This window comes from Frankliniella occidentalis, unplaced genomic scaffold (genome assembly GCF_000697945.3).
Source record: "Frankliniella occidentalis isolate FOCC.00 unplaced genomic scaffold, Focc_3.1 Scaffold16, whole genome shotgun sequence".
NCBI lineage: Eukaryota > Metazoa > Arthropoda > Insecta > Thysanoptera > Thripidae > Frankliniella > Frankliniella occidentalis.
The window spans coordinates 2,277,799-2,300,626 of record NW_026267146.1 but is presented as its reverse complement, the minus strand read 5'-3'; the positions used below and the strand labels follow the sequence as shown (position 1 = coordinate 2,300,626).

General features: G+C 39.0%; 6 protein-coding genes and 1 non-coding gene across 12 annotated transcripts; 3 read left to right on the top strand and 4 right to left on the bottom strand.

The window, feature by feature from the left end:
- Positions 1-3,718: 3,718 nt before the first annotated feature.
- On the bottom strand, positions 3,719-6,024 carry LOC113208369 (60S ribosomal protein L9). Of its 2 annotated transcripts, none has more exons than XM_026425342.2 (4): positions 5,872-6,024; positions 5,041-5,299; positions 4,751-4,964; positions 3,719-3,843 (listed from the first exon to the last, which is right to left on the bottom strand). In XM_026425342.2, exons 2-4 carry the CDS (start codon positions 5,290-5,292, stop codon positions 3,740-3,742), a joined length of 570 nt encoding a protein of 189 aa, XP_026281127.1. In that variant the 5' UTR covers positions 5,293-5,299; positions 5,872-6,024; the 3' UTR covers positions 3,719-3,739. The 2 variants fall into 2 exon arrangements, with proteins under 2 accessions (XP_026281127.1, XP_026281130.1); XM_026425345.2 differs by having other exon boundaries at positions 5,804-5,907.
- On the bottom strand, positions 4,615-4,680 carry LOC113209153 (small nucleolar RNA SNORD2). Its single transcript, XR_003303559.1, has one exon. It is a non-coding gene; the product is annotated as a small nucleolar RNA SNORD2 (small nucleolar RNA).
- Positions 6,025-6,164: 140 nt separating the features above from the next.
- On the top strand, positions 6,165-10,401 carry LOC113208350 (stromal membrane-associated protein 1). 2 transcript variants are annotated; one of them, XM_026425317.2, is made up of 9 exons: positions 6,165-6,393; positions 6,471-6,599; positions 6,894-7,027; positions 7,097-7,264; positions 7,387-7,651; positions 7,805-8,119; positions 8,188-8,300; positions 8,400-8,540; positions 8,909-10,401. In XM_026425317.2, the coding sequence occupies exons 2-9, from the start codon at positions 6,482-6,484 to the stop codon at positions 9,101-9,103; spliced, it is 1,449 nt and encodes a 482-aa protein (XP_026281102.1). In that variant the 5' UTR covers positions 6,165-6,393; positions 6,471-6,481; the 3' UTR covers positions 9,104-10,401. The 2 variants fall into 2 exon arrangements, with proteins under 2 accessions (XP_026281102.1, XP_052120127.1); XM_052264167.1 differs by having other exon boundaries at positions 6,453-6,599.
- An 86-nt stretch (positions 10,402-10,487) lies between these two features.
- Positions 10,488-12,709, bottom strand: LOC113208361 (MRG/MORF4L-binding protein). The gene is made up of 4 exons (XM_026425330.2): positions 12,542-12,709; positions 11,941-12,065; positions 11,440-11,854; positions 10,488-11,346 (listed from the first exon to the last, which is right to left on the bottom strand). Exons 1-4 carry the CDS (start codon positions 12,651-12,653, stop codon positions 11,114-11,116), a joined length of 885 nt encoding a protein of 294 aa, XP_026281115.1. The 5' UTR covers positions 12,654-12,709; the 3' UTR covers positions 10,488-11,113.
- A 135-nt stretch (positions 12,710-12,844) lies between these two features.
- Positions 12,845-15,026, top strand: LOC113208702 (BICD family-like cargo adapter 2). 2 transcript variants are annotated; one of them, XM_026425842.2, is made up of 8 exons: positions 12,845-13,385; positions 13,468-13,508; positions 13,586-13,693; positions 13,772-13,898; positions 14,147-14,320; positions 14,408-14,542; positions 14,627-14,761; positions 14,850-15,026. In XM_026425842.2, the coding sequence occupies exons 1-8, from the start codon at positions 13,284-13,286 to the stop codon at positions 14,955-14,957; spliced, it is 930 nt and encodes a 309-aa protein (XP_026281627.1). In that variant the 5' UTR covers positions 12,845-13,283; the 3' UTR covers positions 14,958-15,026. The 2 variants fall into 2 exon arrangements, with proteins under 2 accessions (XP_026281627.1, XP_026281619.1); XM_026425834.2 differs by having other exon boundaries at positions 14,147-14,542.
- On the bottom strand, positions 14,992-20,657 carry LOC113208693 (vacuolar protein sorting-associated protein 35). 3 transcript variants are annotated; one of them, XM_026425812.2, is made up of 15 exons: positions 20,511-20,655; positions 20,323-20,380; positions 19,674-19,879; positions 19,446-19,569; positions 19,158-19,359; positions 18,774-18,968; positions 18,610-18,693; positions 18,298-18,507; positions 18,037-18,185; positions 17,751-17,958; positions 17,554-17,663; positions 17,309-17,477; positions 16,788-17,201; positions 16,557-16,700; positions 14,992-16,432 (listed from the first exon to the last, which is right to left on the bottom strand). In XM_026425812.2, exons 2-15 carry the CDS (start codon positions 20,328-20,330, stop codon positions 16,253-16,255), a joined length of 2,403 nt encoding a protein of 800 aa, XP_026281597.1. In that variant the 5' UTR covers positions 20,331-20,380; positions 20,511-20,655; the 3' UTR covers positions 14,992-16,252. The 3 variants fall into 3 exon arrangements, with proteins under 3 accessions (XP_026281597.1, XP_052120126.1, XP_026281605.1); XM_052264166.1 differs by having other exon boundaries at positions 20,323-20,359; positions 20,511-20,637; XM_026425820.2 differs by lacking the exon at positions 20,323-20,380 and having other exon boundaries at positions 20,511-20,657.
- A 122-nt stretch (positions 20,658-20,779) lies between these two features.
- LOC113208713 (uncharacterized) lies at positions 20,780-22,828 on the top strand. The gene is made up of 8 exons (XM_026425855.2): positions 20,780-21,020; positions 21,114-21,268; positions 21,419-21,461; positions 21,674-21,805; positions 22,002-22,165; positions 22,257-22,363; positions 22,456-22,544; positions 22,631-22,828. Exons 1-8 carry the CDS (start codon positions 20,880-20,882, stop codon positions 22,730-22,732), a joined length of 933 nt encoding a protein of 310 aa, XP_026281640.1. The 5' UTR covers positions 20,780-20,879; the 3' UTR covers positions 22,733-22,828.

Below are 22,828 nucleotides of genomic sequence, written 5' to 3'. Positions count from 1 at the left end.
AGAGGGTGGTGGGGGTTGCGGGCCGAGTCCGTTTACGAGTTGGGGACAGGAGGAGGCGGGGGCTGGCCGCTGCAGCGAGGAGGCGCCGGGAGGGGGGAGCCGCCTCATCCCGCCTCGCCATTGGTGGGGGCGTCACTCTCAGGACGACGCACGTCGCCTCCCATTGGCCGACGGCGACTGGCTGAGCCAGCCGCCCCTTGAAGGATGGGCGGGAACGCGTGAAGCGACGGGCGGCGCGCCGGGGGGTGGGGCGCGGTAGCGGCGGCGGCGAGGGGTGAGTTTAGGCGGGCGAGGGGTGTTCAGGCCGAAGCCCCGGCCCGGCACACGCCTCACGACCCTTTATCTTCATCCAGCCCTGGAGTCGTGTGACCGCGCGAACGCACCACTGCCCCTACTGCCCCGCCCCCACAAACTAGCCCCCACACGAGCCAAATGCACCTTCCTTAACTTCCGAGCTGAATGATAATGCCGACCAAAATAATGGTTTACAGGGTGGGTGACACTGTAATCTTTATGGCGACACGTGTGACCAAAATTCGGTGACACATTTATTTTGGCGACTTCCCTTTTTTGTCGCCAAACTTTGGCGACATCCGAGATGTGACCATAATTATGGAAACAGACATGTCGCCATGACAGTTCCAATTGAGAGCATAAAATTTGTCACCCTCGGTGTCACTTAATTTGGTGACGTTTTCGTCGCCTTGACGGCAACACATATGTCACCAAATAAGGTGACACCGAGGGTGACAAAGTTTATGTTCAAAATTGGACCTATCATGGTGACATATCTGTTTCCATAATTATGGTCACATCTCGGATGTCGCCAAAGTTTGGCGACAAAAAAGGGAAGTCGCCAAAAGGGGAATGTCGCCAAGTATGGTCACAAATGTGTTGCCATAGAGTTTACAGTGTGATCCGCTCCGTCTTTTTTAGACTACTCCCCAAGACTGTAGCTACCGGGAAGAAACGTGCATCCCCCTCCCCTCCCTAAGGTTTAGAACACTTTACCGCTTTGTCGCTTTCTTAGCCCTGTAGGCTAATTTTTTCTGCTTATACTGTACTGGATTCTTGCGTGCGGACGGGGCCGTAAGGTGCCATGGCGGGCGACGGTAGGCAAGCACGCACGCCCGCACGCACGCACGCCTGAATCCGGTACAGTATACGCAGGAAAAAAGACGGCACTCTTTCTATCGGCTAAACTTCAGAAACGTCGATTTTAAACGCGGCGCGGACATTTACAGCTGCTCTCATTTCTTCCGCTCTAGTACTTTCTCCAACAGGGTGGTCGGTCAGCCTCGTTTCTTCTTCTGGTTGTACCTGTACCAGACTGGGCCGGATGCAGGCGTGCGGACGGTTTGCCTACTCGCACGGCGACGTAAGACGCCTCAGTGAGCGACTTTAAGATCAAGCACGCCTTAGGTCCTACTGTCCTACTAATCGTGGTGCGGGTGGCTTGGCCTGTAGCCGTGTCGCCTAATGGACGGGTCGCCTATTCCAGCGGGGCCATTAGGCTTCTAATGCGTTATCTCTAGTTATCTCCGGCTAATGCGTATCGAATAATGAACGGTGTATCTCAACGTTTGCCGACAGCATTATGATCATCACCAAGAAATGTGCCCCTAATGTCACTTTTCGCGCGATCGGGCAGTCGATCGGCCGATTTTTCTTTTGATGACCCCTAGCTGTAACCGCATGTTACATTTACAGTTTAGTTACGTGCGGGAGAGTTTGGAGCAGGGTGCAGGGAGCAAAAGGCGCCCTAACGGCGCGTCCTCCCAAGCACCCCTCCCCCTTCCAAAAAATAAATTAATAATCTAGGTGATCGCCCAGAAAGTACGTTTGTTTTCTCTGAGATTCATTCGACAAATTATGGGAGCTCGGCGCCTGCGAGACTCAAGGTGGGCCATCCCGCAGTGCACACATGCATTGCAGGCAATATGTTATCTACCTACCAGGCGCTTTGAGAGCATTTAGGGGCTGAACTAGACTGGTTCGTAACGGCGAACGACAAACGTACTTCCTGGATGATCCCTAGGTAAACCGCGTCCACATTTTGAGCGAAGTCGTCGAAAAACGGGACAATTTTTGATGATATTTTTTTTAAAATCTTAAATGTGCACACTGTGATGCAGTATTGCACTTGCAAGTGTGCAACTCCTCTGTTCTTCCCACACATTGTGCCACACATGATGTTTCACTGTACAGTTCTGCAGCACAAAATTAGGCAAACCTGCATCATTTTAATGAAAATTACGAATGTACACCACATGAACTCTGCTATGGGAAAGCATGTGTCACATCACCTGGTTTGTTTTCGCTAGAAAATCGCGTTTCGACAAGGTTCTTCTTTCCAAAAAATATATGCAATAGAGGCCCGTATGATGCAAATTTCGTTTTTGAAGCTTTCCCCCCTTAAGGCCCGTCTACAATACGACCTAAGACGTGTTTTAACGTGTCCTCACGAATTTTTGGATTTTCGGTTTGGGCGAAACTGATTGTTTCTGAACTGACTTTCGGTCTCGGGCGTTCGTCCATGTTGTAAGACGACACTGGAAAAACAAAGGCACTAAGGTCAAGGGCGCAGTTTAGTGCCTTTCCTGGGGCACTAAAGTTTCGTGCCTTTTCAAAGGCATTAAACTTGTATGGAACTCATATGAAGCTAGCCAGCTAAAGTTGTGAAAGGTCACATTTTTAGTGCCTTTGGAAAGGCACTAAACTTTGTTAGTGCCTTTTAAAGGTAGGGATTCGCACTTTTGTTTTTCCAGTGGAGTTTTAAGCCCTAAACCATGCCTAAACGAAGCTGTTGGCAGAAGCGCATCTCGCTAAAACAGATCTTAAAACTCGGCTTACGGCTGATTGTAGACGAAGTACGTTTAAGTTTCGATGAGAGATGCGGCACAGGAAAGGCATGTGCCACAGCCGCGGGATTTTCTTTCTAGGTTCTACACCTTAGAAGGAAAGGGAAAAGCAGTTACGCAATTTCGAAAATCGGGATCTGTATTCCAAGCCGCACCCATCGTATCGTGAGTACAGCGCGCCGTCGGGGTAGGCAACCCAACGTACATCCACGAGAATACTGTCTGCCATGTTTCAGATGGGCGCCTAAAAGTTAGGCAACCTAACGCACGTGCGTGTACGTCGGCTACCATTCAGTCGCGTGATCTGAATTCGACACACATTTTCTTCGCAAGCTACTTTAATACTCTTCCCCCACTGGCGGACGTTGGGACGGATGCGTTTTCTTCGTATAAACCCCCAAGGTAGATCGTTTGTGCCCAGCATGTTAGTACTCATCAATCTAAGGTACAGTTGAGTTCAAAGATATGGTTTTGATCCGCATGAGTAGATGGTTAAAGGGAAATTGCAGTGGTTGCCTGGTCTCACAAAACTAGATGTCAGCTCTTGCATTCACCTATCTTGCAGGTACAGCATACTGTTTTTCTAGATTTCAAAGAATCAATTGTAGTCACCAGGATTTGTATAAAAATTGATTCAGTGTAAAATGGTTGTTTCCTATGCCAATGCCCAGTTCAAAGACATGCTTACAGATTGCAAAAGTAATAGAACCACTTTATGTCCAAAATCGGTAACTTTAAGTGGATGTCATGATTAACAGGAAAATTATACATTAAGCAATGCTATAATGTGCACAAAAAAAATTGGTGCAATAATGTGCAATTCAATAAATGAGATGAGAGGACAAATAAAAGTTCAGTTTGAAATATCACCCTAGTATTTATTCCTCCTGAACAACAGTAGTTTTCTCGGATACATAAAGTCCATCCAAGAACTTACGGATATCCTTGTTCTTCACAGTGGTTGACTGCTGGATGAGGGCAGCTGTAACATAAAAATTATTGATTACAGTACCAATAAAAACAGAATCTAAAGGAAGAGGTTGAAGAGTGCAGCATATCAGAACACGTTGGGTATGTTTGACATCAATTCATTCAGACCCGAAAGAAAATCATCATATTGCTGTTTAAACTACATGACTATAAACATTTTAGGGAAACATAACTGATAAATCAGAACACGTTGGGTATGTTTGACATCAATTCATTCAGACCCGAAAGATAATCATCATATTACCAGATGGGAAGAATTACAAGGCAACTGTGGAAAGTAATATTCAAATATAATCTCAGAGAAACATATCTGTGACAATTCAGAACACGTTGGGTATGTTTGACATCAATTCGTTCAGACCCGAAAGATAAACATCATAATGCCACAGATACAAAAACTTCAAAATGCCAACATATGGAAACTATGCTTGGTAAAAACACTGATAACGGTAAATTGTAACACATCAGAACACGTTGGGTAAGTTTGACATCAATTCATTCAGACCCGAAAGATGATCATCCCAATGCTACATCTACCACACTAGAAAAATTTCCTGGACTGAGCACATTATCAGAACACGTTGGATTAATGACATCAATTCCTTCAGACCCGAAAGATAAAATCATCACTAAAATGCACTCAGCCATTGCAACATTAACATCAGATCATATGGTACACGTTGGAGTTGATTGTGTCATCACTTCTCAGACCCGAAAGTTGATCATCACATGTCAACTGACATTCACATAATTTGGTAGGAACTAATGCTCAGTATAAAAATGGTCATCAGCAGAAGTCAGACCCGAAAGATGAACCATCATAGCATTACTTTCAATCATCTATCGCTAAAGCGAGGTCTTGAGGGGCACACTGATGTTCGACAGTAAAATACACTCACCTGATCTTGAAACGTCTTCAATGCTGTTTCCTTCAATGATTAGCTCATCCTTCTGTTTGGTTGAGTTGGTAACGGTGACACCAGGTGCCATCTTAACCCTTCGGATGTATTTCTCACCCAAGAAGTTTCTCACTTCCAAGACGCTGTTATTCTCAGAGGTAACACAGTTGATGGGGAAGTGAGCGTATACCGCACGCATCTTGTAAAGGAAGCCCTGGAAAAGCAAGCATGAACATAGTAAACTCCACAACAGTGACTGAAAAATGTATAGGAAAAGAACAAGAACATACCTTGGTGACACCCTTCAACATATTCTCAATGTGAGAGCATACTGTGCGGACAGCGGCAAGCTCCTTCTTGGTTCCAAACCACTTCTCAACTCGGAGACGGCCTTCCTTGGTCATGTACATGTTGATGGCCAAGTGCTTGAAGGACCTCTTCAAGACACCGCGGGGACCGGTGATGGTCACAACACGGTTTTTGACAGAGGCTTTGAGCCCCTTGGGGATTTTCACCTCCTGTTTACCTAAGATCTGTTTCATCTTGGCTCTGAAACATACAAAAGGAGGCTATGAGTAAGTTCCACCACGTCGTAAAGAGGGGTTAGGAAAGAATTTGAGAGGAAGTGCAGCCGAGGATCATAAAAACACAATATTCCGCGCATGAACCAGAGCAAAACCTTCTGAATTTCAATTGAAAAGGGGCCAATAATACAAAACGAGCACAACTTAAGAGTTGCATTCGACAAATAGAATAGGTTAAATTGCCGGACTGGTACTTGATTAGGAAGATGTAAACAAATTAAAGAAAAGCCCTAAATTGTCCATAATTCAGAGGACGGGGCAAGTTACGACAAAATAGAGTTCAGGGCAGAAAAATTAGGATAATCAACAATTTCAAACAAATACGCTACATAAACACATTGGCAGACCGAGAGCGAGGGGACACCACAGGGCACCGCACAGACTGAAGTGTATTTATTGGACACAAAATCTGACACAAATGTAAAATCCTCACAAAATATGAGTTGAACTAAACAGAAAAATTCATTACGTTTCTAATTTGAGTGCAGGAGGGAAGATGGAAACAGATTACTAGGGCACTAAATACTTCTTACTTACACGTTATCGCCTCCACCTAAACCGGAAAGAAACCATCACCGCCTTGAGCCGAGAAAATACACGTTTCTTCTTTTTCTTGTTGTTGGTGTGCTTCTTTGTGTTGGTGGACGGTAGATGCAATGGTATACACTTGACGATTAAACTTTGTTTATAGAAAAGGCATTTAGTTCATTTTAGTACTTTATGTACAAAAAAAAAATCCTAGTCAAAATAAAAGTTATTTAATGCTTCTATTCTTATGATAGCGACAACAACTAACATCCCTATTTCATCAAATTCCTCCTCACAAATTTTTCATTCAAGGGGATGGGATAATGCCAACAAGAAAGCAGAAAAATATTAAGTGGTTTGGATTTTTAACTTTGAGGCGGTTTTCGGTGGCATGCGCCTTGGAAGATCCCTACAGATAATTTGATTCCCGATTTCTTGCCCGTTGGTTTTGGCATTTTAATTGAAATAACTTTCACTATCAGCCTGTCATTTACGACGAGTTTCCGTCGCCATTGTGTTGTGTCGACAAGGGTTAGTGTTAGTTACTACTTGTTAGACGCCCCGAAACCACCCCCTAGTATTATCTGCAGACATTTTTTTCCAACTAGCTCGCCTGGAAATGAGTTCGAAATCAGAGAAAGATAGGCAAAAGGCCATCCAAGACAAATGTCAACAACTACTGAATGAAATGCTGCGCGATGAAGACAACAAATATTGTGTTGATTGTGATGCCAAGGGTAGGTGTTAATTTGAATGCCTATGGATTTGATACACAGGAACTGTATGATTCACACCATTTATAGATCATCTACTCATATTTCCTCTCACTGAAGTCTTCCCATCTTATTTGTTCACTGATTTCTCCTCCTGCTGTGGTATTTTGCTTCACTTTCTGCTCGTTACTGTTAGCAGCTGACAGCTTGTCAAAAGTTTTTGACACTTTATGAAAACAAAAATTTTGAAGCTCTCTCATTGTGCTCATCTTGTTTCTACTTGTGTTCATACTGTCAAATTTTGGTATTATATTGTAGGTCCAAGATGGGCATCATGGAATCTTGGTATCTTTCTGTGTATTCGGTGTGCTGGAATCCATCGCAACTTAGGTGTTCACATTTCAAAAGTGAAATCCGTCAATCTTGACACGTGGACTCCTGAGCAAGTTGTGGTAAGTTTGTGTTCAAAAATTTTCTCAATTTCAAGTTAACAATATTGATGACATTTCTTTCTTCTGTAGAGTTTGCAAAACATGGGCAACAGCAGAGCTCGTGCAGTATATGAAGCCAATCTCCCCGATAACTTTAGACGTCCCCAAACAGACTCTCCTCTAGAGGCATTTGTCCGTGCCAAATATGAACAAAAGAAGTATATTGCCCGCGAATGGGTTCCTCCCACAATCGGAAAGGTAAGGGTTACTACGCTTATCCACAGACACATACTATAAAATATAATTTAACCTGTTCAGTTTTCAAGTTTTACATTCTTTGCAACTTCTCAGCTTATTTGTATCTGTATATTATGTTATAGGTAAATTGGGATAAAGAAATAGAAGAGGAGGAACAGGCTAGAAGACGCCGTAAAGAGAGCAAATCAGGTACACCACAACTAGCAAGAACTTTAACATCATCTCCAGGAGGCCATTCTATGACATCTGAAATACCTGCGCCTCTTCCTAAGCCAAAAAGCTCAGCGAGTCCAAAACCATCTCGCACCTTAGGATCAAGCTCTGCGAGTCCTGCTCCTTCCACTAACATAATTTCTTCTAGTGCTACACTTGATTTACTGGGCCTAGGTATTTAATTTGTTTATCCAATAATGATTTATGATTTTGTTAAATGAAGTACGTATCAGCATCCCATGTGATACTTGACAAGTGCAGCCTGTAGGGTGAACTTATCTGCTTTCCTTAACATATTTTGTGACCCTCCTGTCCCTTTCTTTATAGATACCCCTACTGGTAGCTCATCTTCACCCAGCAAAGGTGATGATATTTTTTCTGGATTTTTGAGTGCTCCGCCTGTAGCTGGCTCATCAGCAGCACTAAGCACAACACAAGCTCCAGAACCTCTCCAAAATGAAACTGCTGCTAATCTAGCAGACAGTAAACGGTCTGCTGAAGAAAATAGTTTCTTTAATCAGCCTGCTGCCACAGCTCAAGAGAAGAAGCAGCTCACCAAAGACTCTATTCTAGCTCTTTACTCCAGTGTGCCTACTTCTGCAACACCACCAGCACAAGCCCAGGCGCCCCAACAATTTGGAGGTATTCTCCCAAATTTTTCTGCTTTAGTTAATTTTTAGCCTGTAAATCTAACATGCGCTTAATTTCAGTGTTCCCCTCCCAAGGCATTGCTGGTTTTGGTTCTGTGCCCCCTACTGGTATGGGGCTGAATTATCCCATGTCCAATGGTATGATGATGCCCCCTGCTCCTAATGGGTCACAGGTATGTTGTATGATATTATCAATATTATCAGATTGTTTCAATTATACTATCTTATTTTTTTCCTTCAATTGTATTTACAACTTAATTTTTGAACTTTAGAATGGTATGTTTGGTTCCTCTGTGGGCCAATCTGGATTGGTAAATTCTGGTAGTGGCATTCCACAAATGACTTCTAATCCCTTCTTCAACATGACAAGTATACCTACCAACAGTGTACCTGTTCAAAATCCTATGAATCAGGTAAATACAAGAGTTACTGAAAATCTATTTTGGCATGCTTTTGGGTTTCTCTTCATGCACTGTGCACTGTCACTGTTTGCACCTTATTTTTTCCTTGCACATATATAAAGATACTTTATTGAACATTTGTCACTTAACATTATGGTTTTCCGGAACATTTGTATTCCTCTATTTTCTTGGAATTTTAATTGTTGACTTTAGTGGGTCATCCTTTTCTATATCTTCTACTTATTGGCATCACTTTTAAGTGCTGCCACTCTTTTGCTTGGTTGTGCGCTTACCATATAATATAATTGATCCTCTTGTTTCCGTGCCTTATACTTCTCCCTCTAGTTCCATTCTTTGCTTATACGATTCTCTTTTTCCAGCTCCCTCAACAAATGAATATGCTCAACTTGTCTGGGGCTCCTGGAGTTGGTATTCCTCAACAAGGTTTTGGAGCTGGAAGTACTGGTGGAAACCCATGGGCTAATCCAAGTCAGCCTATGACAATGCCTCAGTCCTCAATACCTCAAAGTCAAACAGCACTAGGTCATACATTAGCTACTAATTTATGGCAGTAATTTTTTTTTTAGGGATTTTGCACCTTCAATTTACATTGTGCATCAGCCCTGTTGACTATCATGATGTTGACAGTATTATAAGACTTGCATTAGCTCAGTTTCTTTGCTGTTTGCAAATTGTGCTAGCTTTTGATATCAATGAGAGAACTTACCATCATGAGACTTGTGCTTCTATGGTATTATTGGTTAAGTATTTCTTCATTCTAATTTCTAATAGTTAAGAAGAAATCCTCTGGATTAAGTGTGATTTCGGGTGGTTTCTACATTAAGAGTGTTGACTTCAAGTTTAACATATCTGCACATTTTTTCCTTTATTCACATTATGTATAGGTGATGGTTGTTCCTTAATTTGGCTGATAATGTGGAGCAAACATAGTGGAAATGGTGCACTGTAATTATTCAACATTTTCCTCAATTTTATTTGTTGTATTTGTTGAATTATGTATATAAGCAAGCCTGAACTGAGATTGAGGCGCTTTGCTATGTGCAATGGTTGTGCTTCAGATTGTGTCCAAATACAATCTGTGTTGTGTTTTATGGAATGTGTTACCAGATGGTGCCAAGAGTCTGTGCCAGCCTCTAATACATATTCCTTTACCCCGTGTATTTTCTAGGGACAGAAGTAATCATATTTGTTAACTTTCCATTTTTCAATATTTATTGTAGTTAATCTCAAATAATGTGATACTGTTCTCTACATTCCAACATGCTGAAATGCCTTTGCTGTTGGAAAGATGTGCCGGTATCATTTAGGGACCCTTCTATAATTGCTTTAGTAAAATGAGTTCATGCTCACTAGTGCCCATTGTTTAGTTAAATGTTACAATGACATTTTGGTAGTGTTTCAAATCCAAGAAATCTAGTTATTAAAACCCGCTTTATTTCCTGTAACTTGTGTGTGAGAAGGACAAAGATCCTGGTGTTGATTAGTATGTTGGTTGCCCAATATTTGTATCTATCCAACAACTTCACCTTGGCGTAGTTCCTCCTACGCTTGAGGACGTTAACTTGATTATAGTTTGTGTGATATGTTATTGTTTCATGAATTTAAAGAAAATACTTGGGTTGCAGCGGTTACCATTTTAAGTTTTAATAGTATTTTAATTGCCCCAGTTCACCATGTTGTTAAAATTTGGAAGTAGTTTTCCATATATATTGTCATATTTTAAAAACCTCTGGTTGAGAGTGGTACGAATATTATTTTTTTAACTGTGAATGTTTCATTTACAGGGTGTCAGTTTCAAACAAAGTACTTCCTGGTATTATCTCAAAATTAAAATGTTCTTTTAACACTTTAATTTTTTCCATGTTTTGTTTACCCAAAACCCTAGTTATAATTGCAGCATTTGAATCAGGAGGTTGGAAAGGTAAGAAATGAGAGAAGTTACTGGAATGGGAGTTATATCAGATCGTCACTTAACATACAATACTTCAAGTATACCTTTACTGTCAAATTGGAAACGGATTAATTTTCTTAGTCCTGTCTTGACGACAAAAATATTATGAAAATTAAATGATAGACTTAAGTTGAAAACTCTACAGTATTGGAAAATGGCTGTAAGTTGACATGACGCACCTGGGCATTAACTAACATCGTGCATTTCAGAAACCAAGAGAATGAAACCGCAATCTTTAAAACAATATTTAGCTAAAACAGGTTGTCATTTTCTGTTGATTCTGAAATAGAAAGGAAAAGTATACCAGCAGAAAATAAATTACATTTAAATTCATACTGTCCGGATGCTCAAAGGCATAATAAAAAGCAGATAATTTGAAGATTAAAAAAAAATAATCGAAAGTATGAGGCCAATTATCCTTAAAACATATGAAACAATCAATTTTATCCCCACAACCGAGGAAAACTTCATCATCCTTTAGCACACTCCATCAGTCTCATAACTTAAGTTATCCTAACATACTTATGTCAAGACTTGAAATATAACACAACAAAGATACACTCAAATGAGCTTCTCGTACATTTATAGAGGTCAGATATCTAATTGGATTACCCTACATAAGCCTGCTGCGCCGTTTTGTTGCAGGCGGTGGTACGGTTAATGGACTAATTGACTTATTGGATCCTGAATCATCACTGGCTTTCGCATGTGAAAATCGGGTCTGACGTTTGCCTTTGCCATTTGCAGATTGGTTGCTAACTGTAGTTGCAGCTCCTCGTTTTGGTGTGCTGACAGCATCATCGTCAGAATTATCTCTGCTTCTTTTAGTGGAACCTGTAGAACTTACTGTAAGTGAAGGGGAAAAAATATCATAAAGCATTATTGTGTTTCTATTGTCTAAGCTTCAAAACCTCATTAAAGTTAAAGATGACGAATTACCTGAAGAATCTTCATCATCTCTCATGATGGAGGCTCGTTTGGGTAATCTGACATCCTTGCTGACTATTTCTTTCCCCTTAGGTGTATCTTTTTCTCTTTTCACGTCCACTAATTCTTTCGATAGTCTTTTATCTTTCTTTGATTCTTCTTTCAAATCTTTCTTGGGTTCACGTAAATTGCTTTTCTTTTCCTCTTTCTTTGATGTGTCCTTTAATTCTTTTTTAATACTTATTTCTTTGTTGCCCTCTTTCTTGAAATCTTTTGAATCTTCTTTCTTAATATCTAGAGGGGGGGAGGGAGCTGGTGGAGGAGGCATTTTTGTACTTTTCTTAAGAACAAGTAAAGGACCATATTGAGACTGAGGGAGAGAGAAGTCTTCAGTCTCATTAGGAAAAGGTAGAACCTCTGTTTCTTCCTGTAAAAGAAGAGGATAGAATAAATATAAAGATATAAAATCAGACACAGGAAGATGTGATTACAGACCTACAAGGTCCTTCTTACCAATGCCTGCAGATCATACATTGTATCCAATCGATCCCAAATTACTTGTGAGGATATATCATCTCTTTTCACAGCCTCTGAGAATTTTTCCAGTATACAAGCCATATGAAAATGCTTGGTAACACCTGTAACGCAGGAGGAAATTAAACATATGGGCAGTCATTTAAAAAAATGTCTCTTAGGTAGAGAAAAAAAAAGAGTTTGCAAATAGAAATAAGTTAAATTAACTTCTTTTAAAAGAGGACATTCAAAATGAAAGAAAGCATTTGTCTTCTGTAACTTAATGGAATTTAATATATTTTAAAAGCAACGGTCAAAATCGTTTTAAAATTTTTAAAGCCTATGAAGTATCATGAAAAGCAATATTCTGGTTGAGCTGTAAAGGTTATGGATGGACTGCACAAAAAGTTGCACCAGTACGAAAATATGGCCAGGAGCTCTAACGAAGAGGTTTATACTGTATTTTTGATATAAACCACGAGGGTGAAAACTTTAAACCAGAAATGTCAATAAATTAAATATTAGTTGAAAACGACAAGCATCAGATACCGGTACGGCTGTCATACTTGAAGAATGGAAGTAGTGGTAAATACAAGCTTACCGACAGGTTTGTGGCCCATCAATGCTAACAATAATTTAACTTCATTGTGAACGTTCCATTCTATATTGTTATTCACGCTAATTTTCGACGGACAATCTTCCTCCGTCGCCATGTTTACTGTTTATGATTTTTTAAAGAAACAATGAAATTATTTTCTGACAGTGTAGTAGTAGTAGTGATCCTTTACCAACACACTTTCTATTTTAATGATTTTAGTAGATGAGTGGATAAGCGTATGTATGATGTAAAAACCAAAAAGAACGATAAACCTCATTGTATTTATATTTCAATAATGTATTGCACATTCAAAAATATAAAGGTTCCAACTGAGTTCCTTTTATTAAAAACTAGTCATTGCTCCGGGAAATGTGGTCAGAGTGTGCGTACGCCCCACTCCCCACCCCCCGTTCCTCGCGCTCCAATTACGAAGCGAATCAACAAACTCGAGAATTGTTACCGGTTGTTACTTTGGTCATGCATGAGTACCCATACAACCCAACAGAATCTACAGTCGAAACAGAAAATCAAACGGACAACTTGCGGTACTGAAGATGGGGTTTCGATGAATATATATTGATCAGTTATACCGGACCGGCTGTAAGCAAATGTTTGAGCGGTATCCAAAGTAACCGGTCTTTCCCCATTTGGGATAAGGGGGAAGGAAAAGAAGGGAAAGATTACTGAACCTGAAGAAGTGAAGAATTGCGTACCCTGAAGTAGTATTATCTTTTTTATCATCATCATGGAAAAAGATCTTTTGATGAGAGAAGAGGAGTTTCATAAAATTAATTCAGAGCTTGAGGAGCGCACAAGTCGTATTTTGAAGGAAATAGATGCAGCAAAAGTAAGAACAACACTTGCGTAATTAAAAAGGTATAATACATGGTGTACATGTGTACTGTGTTAAGCGTTTGTAAATGTTCCAGGGGAAAGCAGGACTCAGCAATGATGCAAATCAAGGAAATAAGTATGATCACTATAGAAACTTTAGACAGAAATTTGTTCAAACTGTTCAGAAAATTACTCATTGTTTTTTACTAACAGCTTGAAATTCAACCATACGAAAGCATTTTCACTTAAAAGTGAAAGCACAGTACTGAAGTCTTCAATGAAAGAGGAACGAGGGATAATAACATCAAATAAAAAAGAAATGTAGGGGATTTGTTGCGGTAGGAATTGTTGAGAATCAATCTATGTCTAGTTGTTTCACTTAATTCTGTAATATTTCAGTGTTGAGGATCCTTTAGCAATTCGCAGCAATGGATTGGGATATGAGGCCACAAACAGGCTTCTGCGAGCAAAACTCACTATCTTGAACAAAGAAGTGGACACACTTCGACAGGACTACAAAAACAAGGTATTACTTCCTATCTAGCTTTTTGGTATCCCTAATCCGAGAAAGCAATCCATGACTGAACACTTCAGGTGTGGAGGGGGTACCCAGCCAGAAATGCTCCATCTAGAGAACGTCTAAAATAGACCTAGACAAACTCTAGCCGTTCTCTAGAGGGAGCATTCCTGGCTGGGTGGGCAATGCTATGTTAGTGGGCTCCGCGATCAGGGTAAAGTTCAGTGGTATCCTCTCTTCTTTGTTTTATCTTTCAGTCTGAAGAATCCAGAAAGTTATCTGCTGACCTTACTCGCTGTGAAGAAGAGGGAGCTCGTCTTGAATCTTCCCTATCAGTAGCAAGAGATACTTCAGCAAGTCTCCAGAGCAAACTTGAATCTGTTTCACAACAATTGAGTCAATCTCAAGCTGAAAATATGTCTTTAAATAAGGTAATAGAAAGCAAAAACAGTTTAAAGCTGGTACATATCTTTGTCATGTATCTTGCAAGAGTTATGTTCAAACTTGGGATGTCACAGGAATTAGTGTCATTAAAGAAAGAACTGAAGAGTCAAAAGCAACAATCATCAGCTATTGAATTAAGGTTAAATAGAGCACTGGAGGATATTGAAAAGTTGCGTAACACAGCAAAGCAGGCTCAGCTACAAGTTAAGGTTTGCTTTACTGCAAGTATTCTCCTGTATATTTACGGCTTTATAATCTTTTCAATAAATAAACAATTTTTCCTGTTTCTGTAGGAAGAAAGAGAAAGTCAAAGAAAGGCAGGGGACCAACTTCAATCCAAAATCAAGAGTTTAGAGCGTCAACGCACTGAACTCACAAGTGTGTGCACAAAGCAATCACATTTAATCGACAACCTCCGCCGACAAAAGGTAAAGTCTAAAACTCAACTTATTTGCTTAGTTTAGAAAATATTTGTGAGTACAATTCACTCATTACCATCTGTTGAATTTGTTCTAGGTTCATTTAGAGGTTACACGATTTGTGAGTACAGCAGAAACAGAATTTGACAACATTCTTGACTGGTGTTTAAAGACTGAAAGCAGTGCAGTAAAAGCAAAGCCATAGGTTGTGGTGACGAAACCATGCTAAAAGGCATATCTAATATCATACAATAAATTTATTCATTTCACATCATTGGACTTATGAGTAAATAACTAGTGCAGCTGTTGATCGCCAGAAATGGAAGTAATATTTCTGGACCAACAGCTTCAACTATGATCAACAGACAAGGAAGTTCATTACAGTACACATAGTATACAATAACAACAGTTCCAATTATACCATCAGGTATATACAGTACATTAATACATTTTGAAAAATCAAAAAGGGGACACCAGTTTTATATTTAAAAAATCCCTTTTAAATTTTAACTTGCAAAGAGTTAACAAACAAAGATAAATGTATAATTGATAGAACAGGTCGGGTAAGAGGCTTACTGACCAGCAGAACACTTTACCTTAAATTAGATACATAGAATGAAATTGATTAAAATTTGTTTTGATACAATCATTCATAAAAATGATACAAAATTCTCAAAAATATCAAATCTCTCATTGTGAGAGTATGCTCTCATTCCTTATAATTTTTTGAGCTTGCAACCAAACAAAAACATGTTATTGGAATATTAATCTAAAATTGTTTCATTTATGAGAAAACGGAAAATATATCTACAATTAAAATTAAAAGTACTGTAACAAGAGAACGAACATTTCAGAAGTCAAATTTGGATGCAAGCCCAACATGCAAGAAACGTTATAAAAGAAAGCCGTGAAAAGGCTGGTTTCTTTCATTAAGAGCAAACAAATTCTTACTTTGCTTATCTATGGAGTCATCACAGTCAATATGGTGAGTTGTTAAGCCCCTTAAAATTAAAAATTTCTTTAGGTTATTACCAAAAATTAATCTGAATATTTTGAAAATGCTGGACTGAGGGTAAAAGCTTCAGTATTAATAAATACTCAGAATTCATATAAATGGCATAACAAATGAAGTTTACAATTTAAACATTTGCTGCACCAAGGTGCTATGATTCAGTTAAAACAACTTAACATGGATCTCTTTAACAAATGAAACATTACATTTCCGTCATCCCAGAATAGTACCTTAAAGAGGTATGATGAAAAATGTGAACAGGAATGGCATCTCTAGAAGACACACACAGTCCACATGTTTTTACATAGAATACATAAACAGGTTTAAACACAAAACAGTATCTGGAAAACCCTGTGAAGGAATACGAATTGGAGCAAATGAAGGAGGAACTTCAGATCCCTTTCTTAAAAGATGAGATTATATGTTTCTACAAAACCAATCTGACACTTTCTTACAATTATAGAACATACAGGATAAGTAACCTTATCTTAAAGAACAAGTCCTTCATAACTTACACCATCAGCTTCAGGTGACTCCATTCTATTGCGAAGGTGTTCTACAGTGTTACTAAAATGTTTACTGATTTGCTCTGTTTCTTCATTTGTTTCTAAATTAGGTAGCTCTTCATGAATTTTACTAATAAGATGATTCAACATTTGAACTGTGACCTGAGGAAGAAAAATCTATTAAGTCCATGCAAACCACTATTTTGTTTTTACCTGCACTTGTAGGATATATTAGCCGTATGTGGTAGATGAGATTATTTTCACTATGATCAAATGTTAAATTTACCTGATCATTTCCTTTCTCGTAAAAGTACAAATAATGGTTGAGAAGCTCAACGAAAAGTTGCACTTGGACTGATGAATCCATGCATTGGTTTGCAATACGTACACCTTTCTTAAGGCAGTCAAGGACGCGTTTTCCATCATGTCTCTAGAATGTAAAATATCACATGAAACGAAAATTGCAACTACACTTTCACTACATGTACCTCATTATTCAGGAAACTAATAGAATTACCTCCTCTCCTGCAATTGTTTTCCCAGACCAAAATAGATGACAACATGTGGCTACACCACGACACTGGTCGGGCTTTTTGAGGAGTTTAGAAGCTGCTAGAGTACATTGAGTACGAACTGGTTCTGCATTTTCTTCACTCAGACAAGCTAATTGTTCAAATGTGCCAACCATCAACGTCATGGCCGCAAGCTGTGCTTTACTATCAGAGATTTCATCCTCGTATATAGAAAATGCTTGTGAAATGAACTCGTAGGCAACTGTTTCATAATCTTCAAACTGTATCCTTCCAACAGCTAATGCACCTTGAAGAAAGAGTCGAAGTGGCAATTCAGCTAACTCTGCTTTCATTAAGGCAGTTATAGTTTGATGACAAAACTTGAAGATTTTCTGGCACTTTTTTTCCCACATGTCATCCTGAAAACAATCCAAAGAAGGTAAATTTCAAGGCAGGCTCTGTTTCAGTAAAAAAGAAAAAGGTAAACATGTTAAATAGTAGAACAATTAGCTTAACCATAACACACCTGATCTTTCAGTGCCTTATATTTATATGCAAGTTGGTATGCTTGGAAAACTATTGGAGGGAGAGTGAACTTGATTCTCCTATTTCCACCTGCACCAAGATGTTTCCTTGCAGCACTAAGGATAAGGTATTGCTGGTCAGGAACATCAGATTTGAGATGGTGAATCAATCTGGAAAAAATGAAATGAAGATTTGAAAAATTCAAGAAAACAGGGAAAGGAAAGAAATAATACAACCAACACTCACCTGCCTACAAGTCCTTGTTCTTCTGCAAAGTCTTCTGGATCCTCCTCCTCATGAGGTTGGTCTGGTTGATCAGCAATAAGCGAAGCAACCATTGTTAAAACTGTGTCAACCTGTAATCATTTAGATATCAGTAGAAGAGATGGCCTCCTCAAACAATTAAATGCCAAGAAACAACAGATTAATACAACTATGCACACCTGCTCTGGGGTTGGGATAAGTGTGTCATTTTCAAGGATATTAGTAATGACATAAGCTGCTAGAGACTTGCGCCCTCTATAGTCAAAGTATTCGAGAAGAGGTGCATACTGTTGGAGCTTCAGCACTGTCAATATGTTATTATATTGGTCCAAAGGAATTTTCATTAGCCGCATTAACTCTCGGGAGACTGCACTCTCATAGCTGACTCTGAGAAAGATAGGATAAAAAATGATACTTAGCGAAAAGCTTGTCTCAAAAGGAGATTGAAATGTTTTAGTGTCTTACCTTTCAACATTGAGTTTCTCAAATATATTTAGTGTACTACCCAAGACTTTATCAACATAGTCAACCCTATCTGCATAGCACTTGTGGGCAAGATTTACCAAAGAAACCTCTAAGGAGACCATGTCCTCGGGTGGCATATCTTGACGAGACTAAAAAATAGAACAGGAATTGATAAGCAGAAGTAGCACACACAAGGAAACTAACAAGCAAAATGATACATAATAATTGTGATGAACTAATCAAAATACAGGGAGCATTTACTTGAATAACAGAAGCCACTTGTTCAGAGAAAATATCAAATAACTTGACATCATTAGGAATTCCACCTGATGACTCATTGCGCTGTGAAAATGTTGCCAATCTGTCAACTAGTGATATGATGACATTCTTGACATTCACACCAGGCTGCAACTGTGCACAGGACTCTAAAAAGGCATTAAGTGTTTGCAGGTGGAATTCATCTGGGAAAACCTGGATAGAAGGAATATTTAAGTTAATGAGTGCTGTAAATTTCAAAAGTCAATTTCACAGGGAAAACAATGTATTAAACACTTGGAGTCTTGAAACATTTACCTGAATAATACATTCCATAAGATATTCTTGAGCAATAGCATCTCTACAACTCACAACCTGTTCTAGGATTCCAGGCAGCACAAGCTGAAAGTGTAATTAGAAAATCAAATAAGAAATAAATTGCAAACATCAACTGTGATAGTTTTATAGATTTGATAACTCACCTTCTTATACAGTTCTAAATTTACATTCTCAAGCTGAGACAATCTCACCAAATTAGTCCCAACTAAAATTTTAAGTTCTTCTCTCTCCCTCTCTCTTCGTTCCTTATCACGTGAATGACCCTGATGCTGCATTCTTACCCAAAGCTTGTTCATTTCCGCAAAATTCATCAGTACAAAGTCAACAGCATCTCGAACCTTGAACAATGAGTAAAATATGTACTTTGAAAGTTCAAGAAGAAATATTAAAGCACATTAATTTAGCACAGTTAGGGTAAATAAATACAAATTGATTAAAACAAACAAAAAAACTTCTTAAATATACCTATGCAAACCTTTGGTTTGGGTCTCACTACAATATGTGGATGTAAGTTAGCATGTACTCACCGTGCCTTCAGACTCTTCAGCATTGTCTTCAGGATTGTCAGGTAGGATGTTCCTAGTAACTTGAAGAAGATAGTTACGTAGGAACAGTCCTCGTAGTGGATGTTGTACTCCGCGACACATTTCAACTAAATCACGAAGAAGATCACGCTTCAAACAAGAGTTAGTTTTGATGTAGACCAAACCAACTGTGATCAGAAGATACCTAAAGAATAAAAGAGTAGACAAATAAATAGCAGCTGTACCACACTCAATATAAGAACAAGGTCAACTGGCTGAAAGGTTACTAACAATCGAGGAACAATGTTCCCTGCGTATTGAACTAGTTCATACAGATCAGTAACTTTACGACCTTTCTGGAACTCATCATAAAGGTGGAGCTCAAGGTGCCGTAGCTCATCAGTGATTGCCATGTCTGAGATAAATGTTAAGCTTCATACAAACTTATACTGCAGTTGATTCAAATGAAAATAAAAACAAAAGAGCAAAAAAAAGAAGAGATAAAATATCCAAGGATACATAGTTCATAGTAACTTTTTGGTGACAACAAGGACGTTCGGAGCTCTCCAAGCATAGTTGATGCATTTTTTAATCCGTCCATTAGTTTTCCACCGTCGAGGGAGCGTTTCATTTGAAATGCTTGTGTTTTCACGATGCCCAATGCTTCATCAAGCATCTTTTCCTGTTCTTCTTGTGCAGACATTTGTGGTGCCATCATTGAAGAGCTGTACAAAATTAAAGAAAACTGATTAATAAAGAAAATAGAACAAAGGTGGAGGACAACTTTGAGACAAGTAAAGAAGTAAGACATCATTTTGAACATGACATTTTTTATACCCATACACCACCATACATAAATGTTTCTTTCTCCAGTGGGAACTACTCAATCACCTCTGTTAGTAATGATGCAGACAAAGTTGGTCTCGTATAGCAGACACACCGATGAACACCGGCTTTGCTCAAGATACTCGACCACAAGGAATAGTTAATAATAGTTTTACAGAATACAATTCTGATCACCAGTGCAATAATTTCATTATGTAACCAAAACACAAAAAGAATACGAAACGACAGTCGCTGTGCCGACTATACGACATGCAAAGGTCCAAACACCCGTGTGAGTACGAATTTGAGACAAGCAGAAATCAAAATTTTGTGGGACTCATACCGGAACATTGTGAAAACCGGAGACACACAGCAGATTCCTTGATTGAGATAAATTTAACCTTTGACAGATTTACAGCAGGCAATGTCAGTGGACAGAGGTTGTGTTGACAAACGTGAACGTCGGTTGTCCGCCGTCACACAACTTAATACAACAAACAAACGGTAATCTCAACGAAAGATCCAGCTTACCAGAATCACGCAAACCTTCTTGCCTCGCAAAGAAGTCCGCTCGCCGAGACTTAATTGTTGATTGGTTTGATTTGATTTGAGATTTCGACGAGGTCGAGGCGGAATAGCAACATGAAATGAACTCATGAACTGGAGGGGCGGTGGCGGTGTCGTAGATTTCTTTGAGTATGCACCCAAATTTTCATAGTATGAGAAAATAAGTAAAACAATTTCCAAAAAGTTGACTCGCTTTCCCCTTAACAGTCACTGTTTTTGTGACGCGGCAACTTCTCACCCTTGCCTAAAGTGACACATACTTCTTTGAACTTTGTGTGAGGTTTTTGTTGTTTCCTTGTTTATATTGTGAGGTTAAGGGGTTCGACTACAGAGATGGACGAAATTCACAAACGTTTGATTAACAGACATATAATCGACTTAAAGCGCACCCACTATGAACGGCTCATTCATGCAATTGAAAGGTTGGACAAGGAAAATAAAGTAATTCCCCCACGTCTTCTTTCCCGATGGAAGGTCTGAAGTAGTTTTTGTCCTCACAAAGCTGGTGTTTACTTGATTTTTCCTACTACCATAAAATTTTATTTTTCTCCTGTGTATTCCTTGTAGGAACTGAGAAAGATCGGTTATACGGAAAGTCAGGCTAACGAGGAACTATATTGTGAAATTCAGAAGAGAGGCCCAAAAGCGTTTCAGCTATTAGCTGACAGCCTTAACAGTTCAGGTCAAAATGATTTGGCTTGCTTACTGGATCCAACCTTGCGGTATAGTACTTCTGTATTATTATGTATTACTTGTGTTACATATTGCATACTTTGTACAATTTTGAGCATTACGTTTATTTCTGTAAAATGCTCTGTTAGTGCTTGCAGTTTATCTACTTTATTTTAGTTCTCTTGTTTTATCTACTGTAGAGTCCCGGAAGCTGATGATGATGATGATGATGAGCAGCCTTTGGTAAGTTAATCTTTTGGCATTAGGTGTACCTGAGTCCCGACAAGAGGATCGCTTGGGTCTTGAGTCTTTGCAGAGACCGGGCTTTGGTCTTTGCACAGACTGAGAGACCCAAGCTGCCCTCTTGACTGAATACAAGCTGGATGCAGATTTTGGCATTGATCTAGTTTTTGAAACTAGCTCACATGGTTCTGAAATTAAACTGATTTTTCCAGAATTATGAGTATTATGATGATGATGGTGTTCATTTTTTCCATCTGGATGAGACCTGGAATTCCGATTGTTATGAAGCAGATAGGATAGCTTTGAAAAATCTCTTTCTGCAATTAGGGTTTACGTTACTACCAGTAAGTTATTATTTTGGTTAGGAGATCATGAAGTATAGACATTGTATACACACATTTATGTGACACTCCTCAATTTTAAATTTAAATTTTATGAGAGCCTTCTCTTACCTCTACCTAAACTGAGGGTGTCTCCTATGATTGTGTTGTATCTGTAGTGGTTTATTTGTTTTTTGAGAACACAACATTTTTGTTTCAGGATAATGGGTTTGCTGGATCAGAAGCTCTCAGGTCTCTGGTTGTTATAAATTTTTGCGCCCTTGACAATGGTGGTGTAGTCCGGGAAAATGCATGGCTTGAAATGTTCAGCAATCAATCTGGATTGTATGGAAAACCCAAAATATTGATGAGCATTCGGTACAAGTGAGTGGCTCTTTCTCATAATGCATTAACAGTGTTTCCCCTCTATTCACAACCTATTAACTCTGATTCCAATTCAATTATCTATCAACAGGGGCATGGTTTGTCCAAACTACACAGCCCAAGACTCTGGAACGTCCTACAAAGCACACAAAGATATTCTTCAGTTGCAGATACTGGTGACACCATCTGAAAGAAAAGGTGATTGTTATTGTGACTGACAGACATTGCCCTTATGTACTAGTTTTTTTTTTTATCTACAATTGTGTAACATCTGCTTCTTTTTGTTGTAGATGGAGACTCAGTCTCTGAGGAGATGAAACACCTCATCAACATTTTTGGCAGAGAAGACTCTCTCCACATTAAAGACAAAGTGAAACTGGTAAGTTTTAAGTACTGGTCTTCCGTTTTTGATCACTTAATTTCAGTGTACCGGTTTTGTATACATTGTTCAAATTTATTTTCTAGCTAAACCAAGCCTTAGATGATGCTGGTTTTGAACCCGTAATTTCACTTGACAGTGATTTTTCAAAAAGATTTTGCCTGGACAAAAAACCCTTACTTACATAATTACCATCAGTCTCCATAATTTGTACTCTAATTTTTGCCAGTCTTTGCTCAGTTTTCCATTTTTTAAATATATTTTTAAGGCAAAGGCTCTCTATG

What these genes read in the sequence shown, in the direction of transcription:
- LOC113208713 (XM_026425855.2), top strand. Translation starts at nt 20,880, where the DNA reads ATGGACGAAATTCACAAACGTTTGATTAACAGACATATAATCGACTTA. An exon ending in ATGATGATGAGCAGCCTTTG is followed by an intron (nt 21,462 to 21,673) that starts GTAAGTTAATCT and finishes TGATTTTTCCAG; the next exon opens with AATTATGAGTATTATGATGA. An exon ending in TAGGGTTTACGTTACTACCA is followed by an intron (nt 21,806 to 22,001) that starts GTAAGTTATTAT and finishes TTTTTGTTTCAG; the next exon opens with GATAATGGGTTTGCTGGATC.
- LOC113208702 (XM_026425834.2), top strand. Translation starts at nt 13,284, where the DNA reads ATGGAAAAAGATCTTTTGATGAGAGAAGAGGAGTTTCATAAAATTAAT. An exon ending in GACAGGACTACAAAAACAAG is followed by an intron (nt 13,899 to 14,146) that starts GTATTACTTCCT and finishes TTTATCTTTCAG; the next exon opens with TCTGAAGAATCCAGAAAGTT. An exon ending in AGGCTCAGCTACAAGTTAAG is followed by an intron (nt 14,543 to 14,626) that starts GTTTGCTTTACT and finishes CTGTTTCTGTAG; the next exon opens with GAAGAAAGAGAAAGTCAAAG.
- LOC113208350 (XM_026425317.2), top strand. Translation starts at nt 6,482, where the DNA reads ATGAGTTCGAAATCAGAGAAAGATAGGCAAAAGGCCATCCAAGACAAA. An exon ending in TGTTGATTGTGATGCCAAGG is followed by an intron (nt 6,600 to 6,893) that starts GTAGGTGTTAAT and finishes ATTATATTGTAG; the next exon opens with GTCCAAGATGGGCATCATGG. An exon ending in TTCCTCCCACAATCGGAAAG is followed by an intron (nt 7,265 to 7,386) that starts GTAAGGGTTACT and finishes ATTATGTTATAG; the next exon opens with GTAAATTGGGATAAAGAAAT.
- LOC113208369 (XM_026425342.2), bottom strand. Translation starts at nt 5,292, where the DNA reads ATGAAACAGATCTTAGGTAAACAGGAGGTGAAAATCCCCAAGGGGCTC. An exon ending in TGTTGAAGGGTGTCACCAAG is followed by an intron (nt 4,965 to 5,040) that starts GTATGTTCTTGT and finishes TTGCTTTTCCAG; the next exon opens with GGCTTCCTTTACAAGATGCG. An exon ending in TGAAGACGTTTCAAGATCAG is followed by an intron (nt 3,844 to 4,750) that starts GTGAGTGTATTT and finishes TTTATGTTACAG; the next exon opens with CTGCCCTCATCCAGCAGTCA.
- LOC113208361 (XM_026425330.2), bottom strand. Translation starts at nt 12,653, where the DNA reads ATGGCGACGGAGGAAGATTGTCCGTCGAAAATTAGCGTGAATAACAAT. An exon ending in GATGGGCCACAAACCTGTCG is followed by an intron (nt 12,066 to 12,541) that starts GTAAGCTTGTAT and finishes CCTGCGTTACAG; the next exon opens with GTGTTACCAAGCATTTTCAT. An exon ending in AGATGATGAAGATTCTTCAG is followed by an intron (nt 11,347 to 11,439) that starts GTAATTCGTCAT and finishes CTTCACTTACAG; the next exon opens with TAAGTTCTACAGGTTCCACT.
- LOC113208693 (XM_026425812.2), bottom strand. An exon ending in TTATGGAATGTATTATTCAG is followed by an intron (nt 18,508 to 18,609) that starts GTAAATGTTTCA and finishes CCTTCTATCCAG; the next exon opens with GTTTTCCCAGATGAATTCCA. An exon ending in AAGTGGCTTCTGTTATTCAA is followed by an intron (nt 18,186 to 18,297) that starts GTAAATGCTCCC and finishes TCTATTTTTTAG; the next exon opens with TCTCGTCAAGATATGCCACC.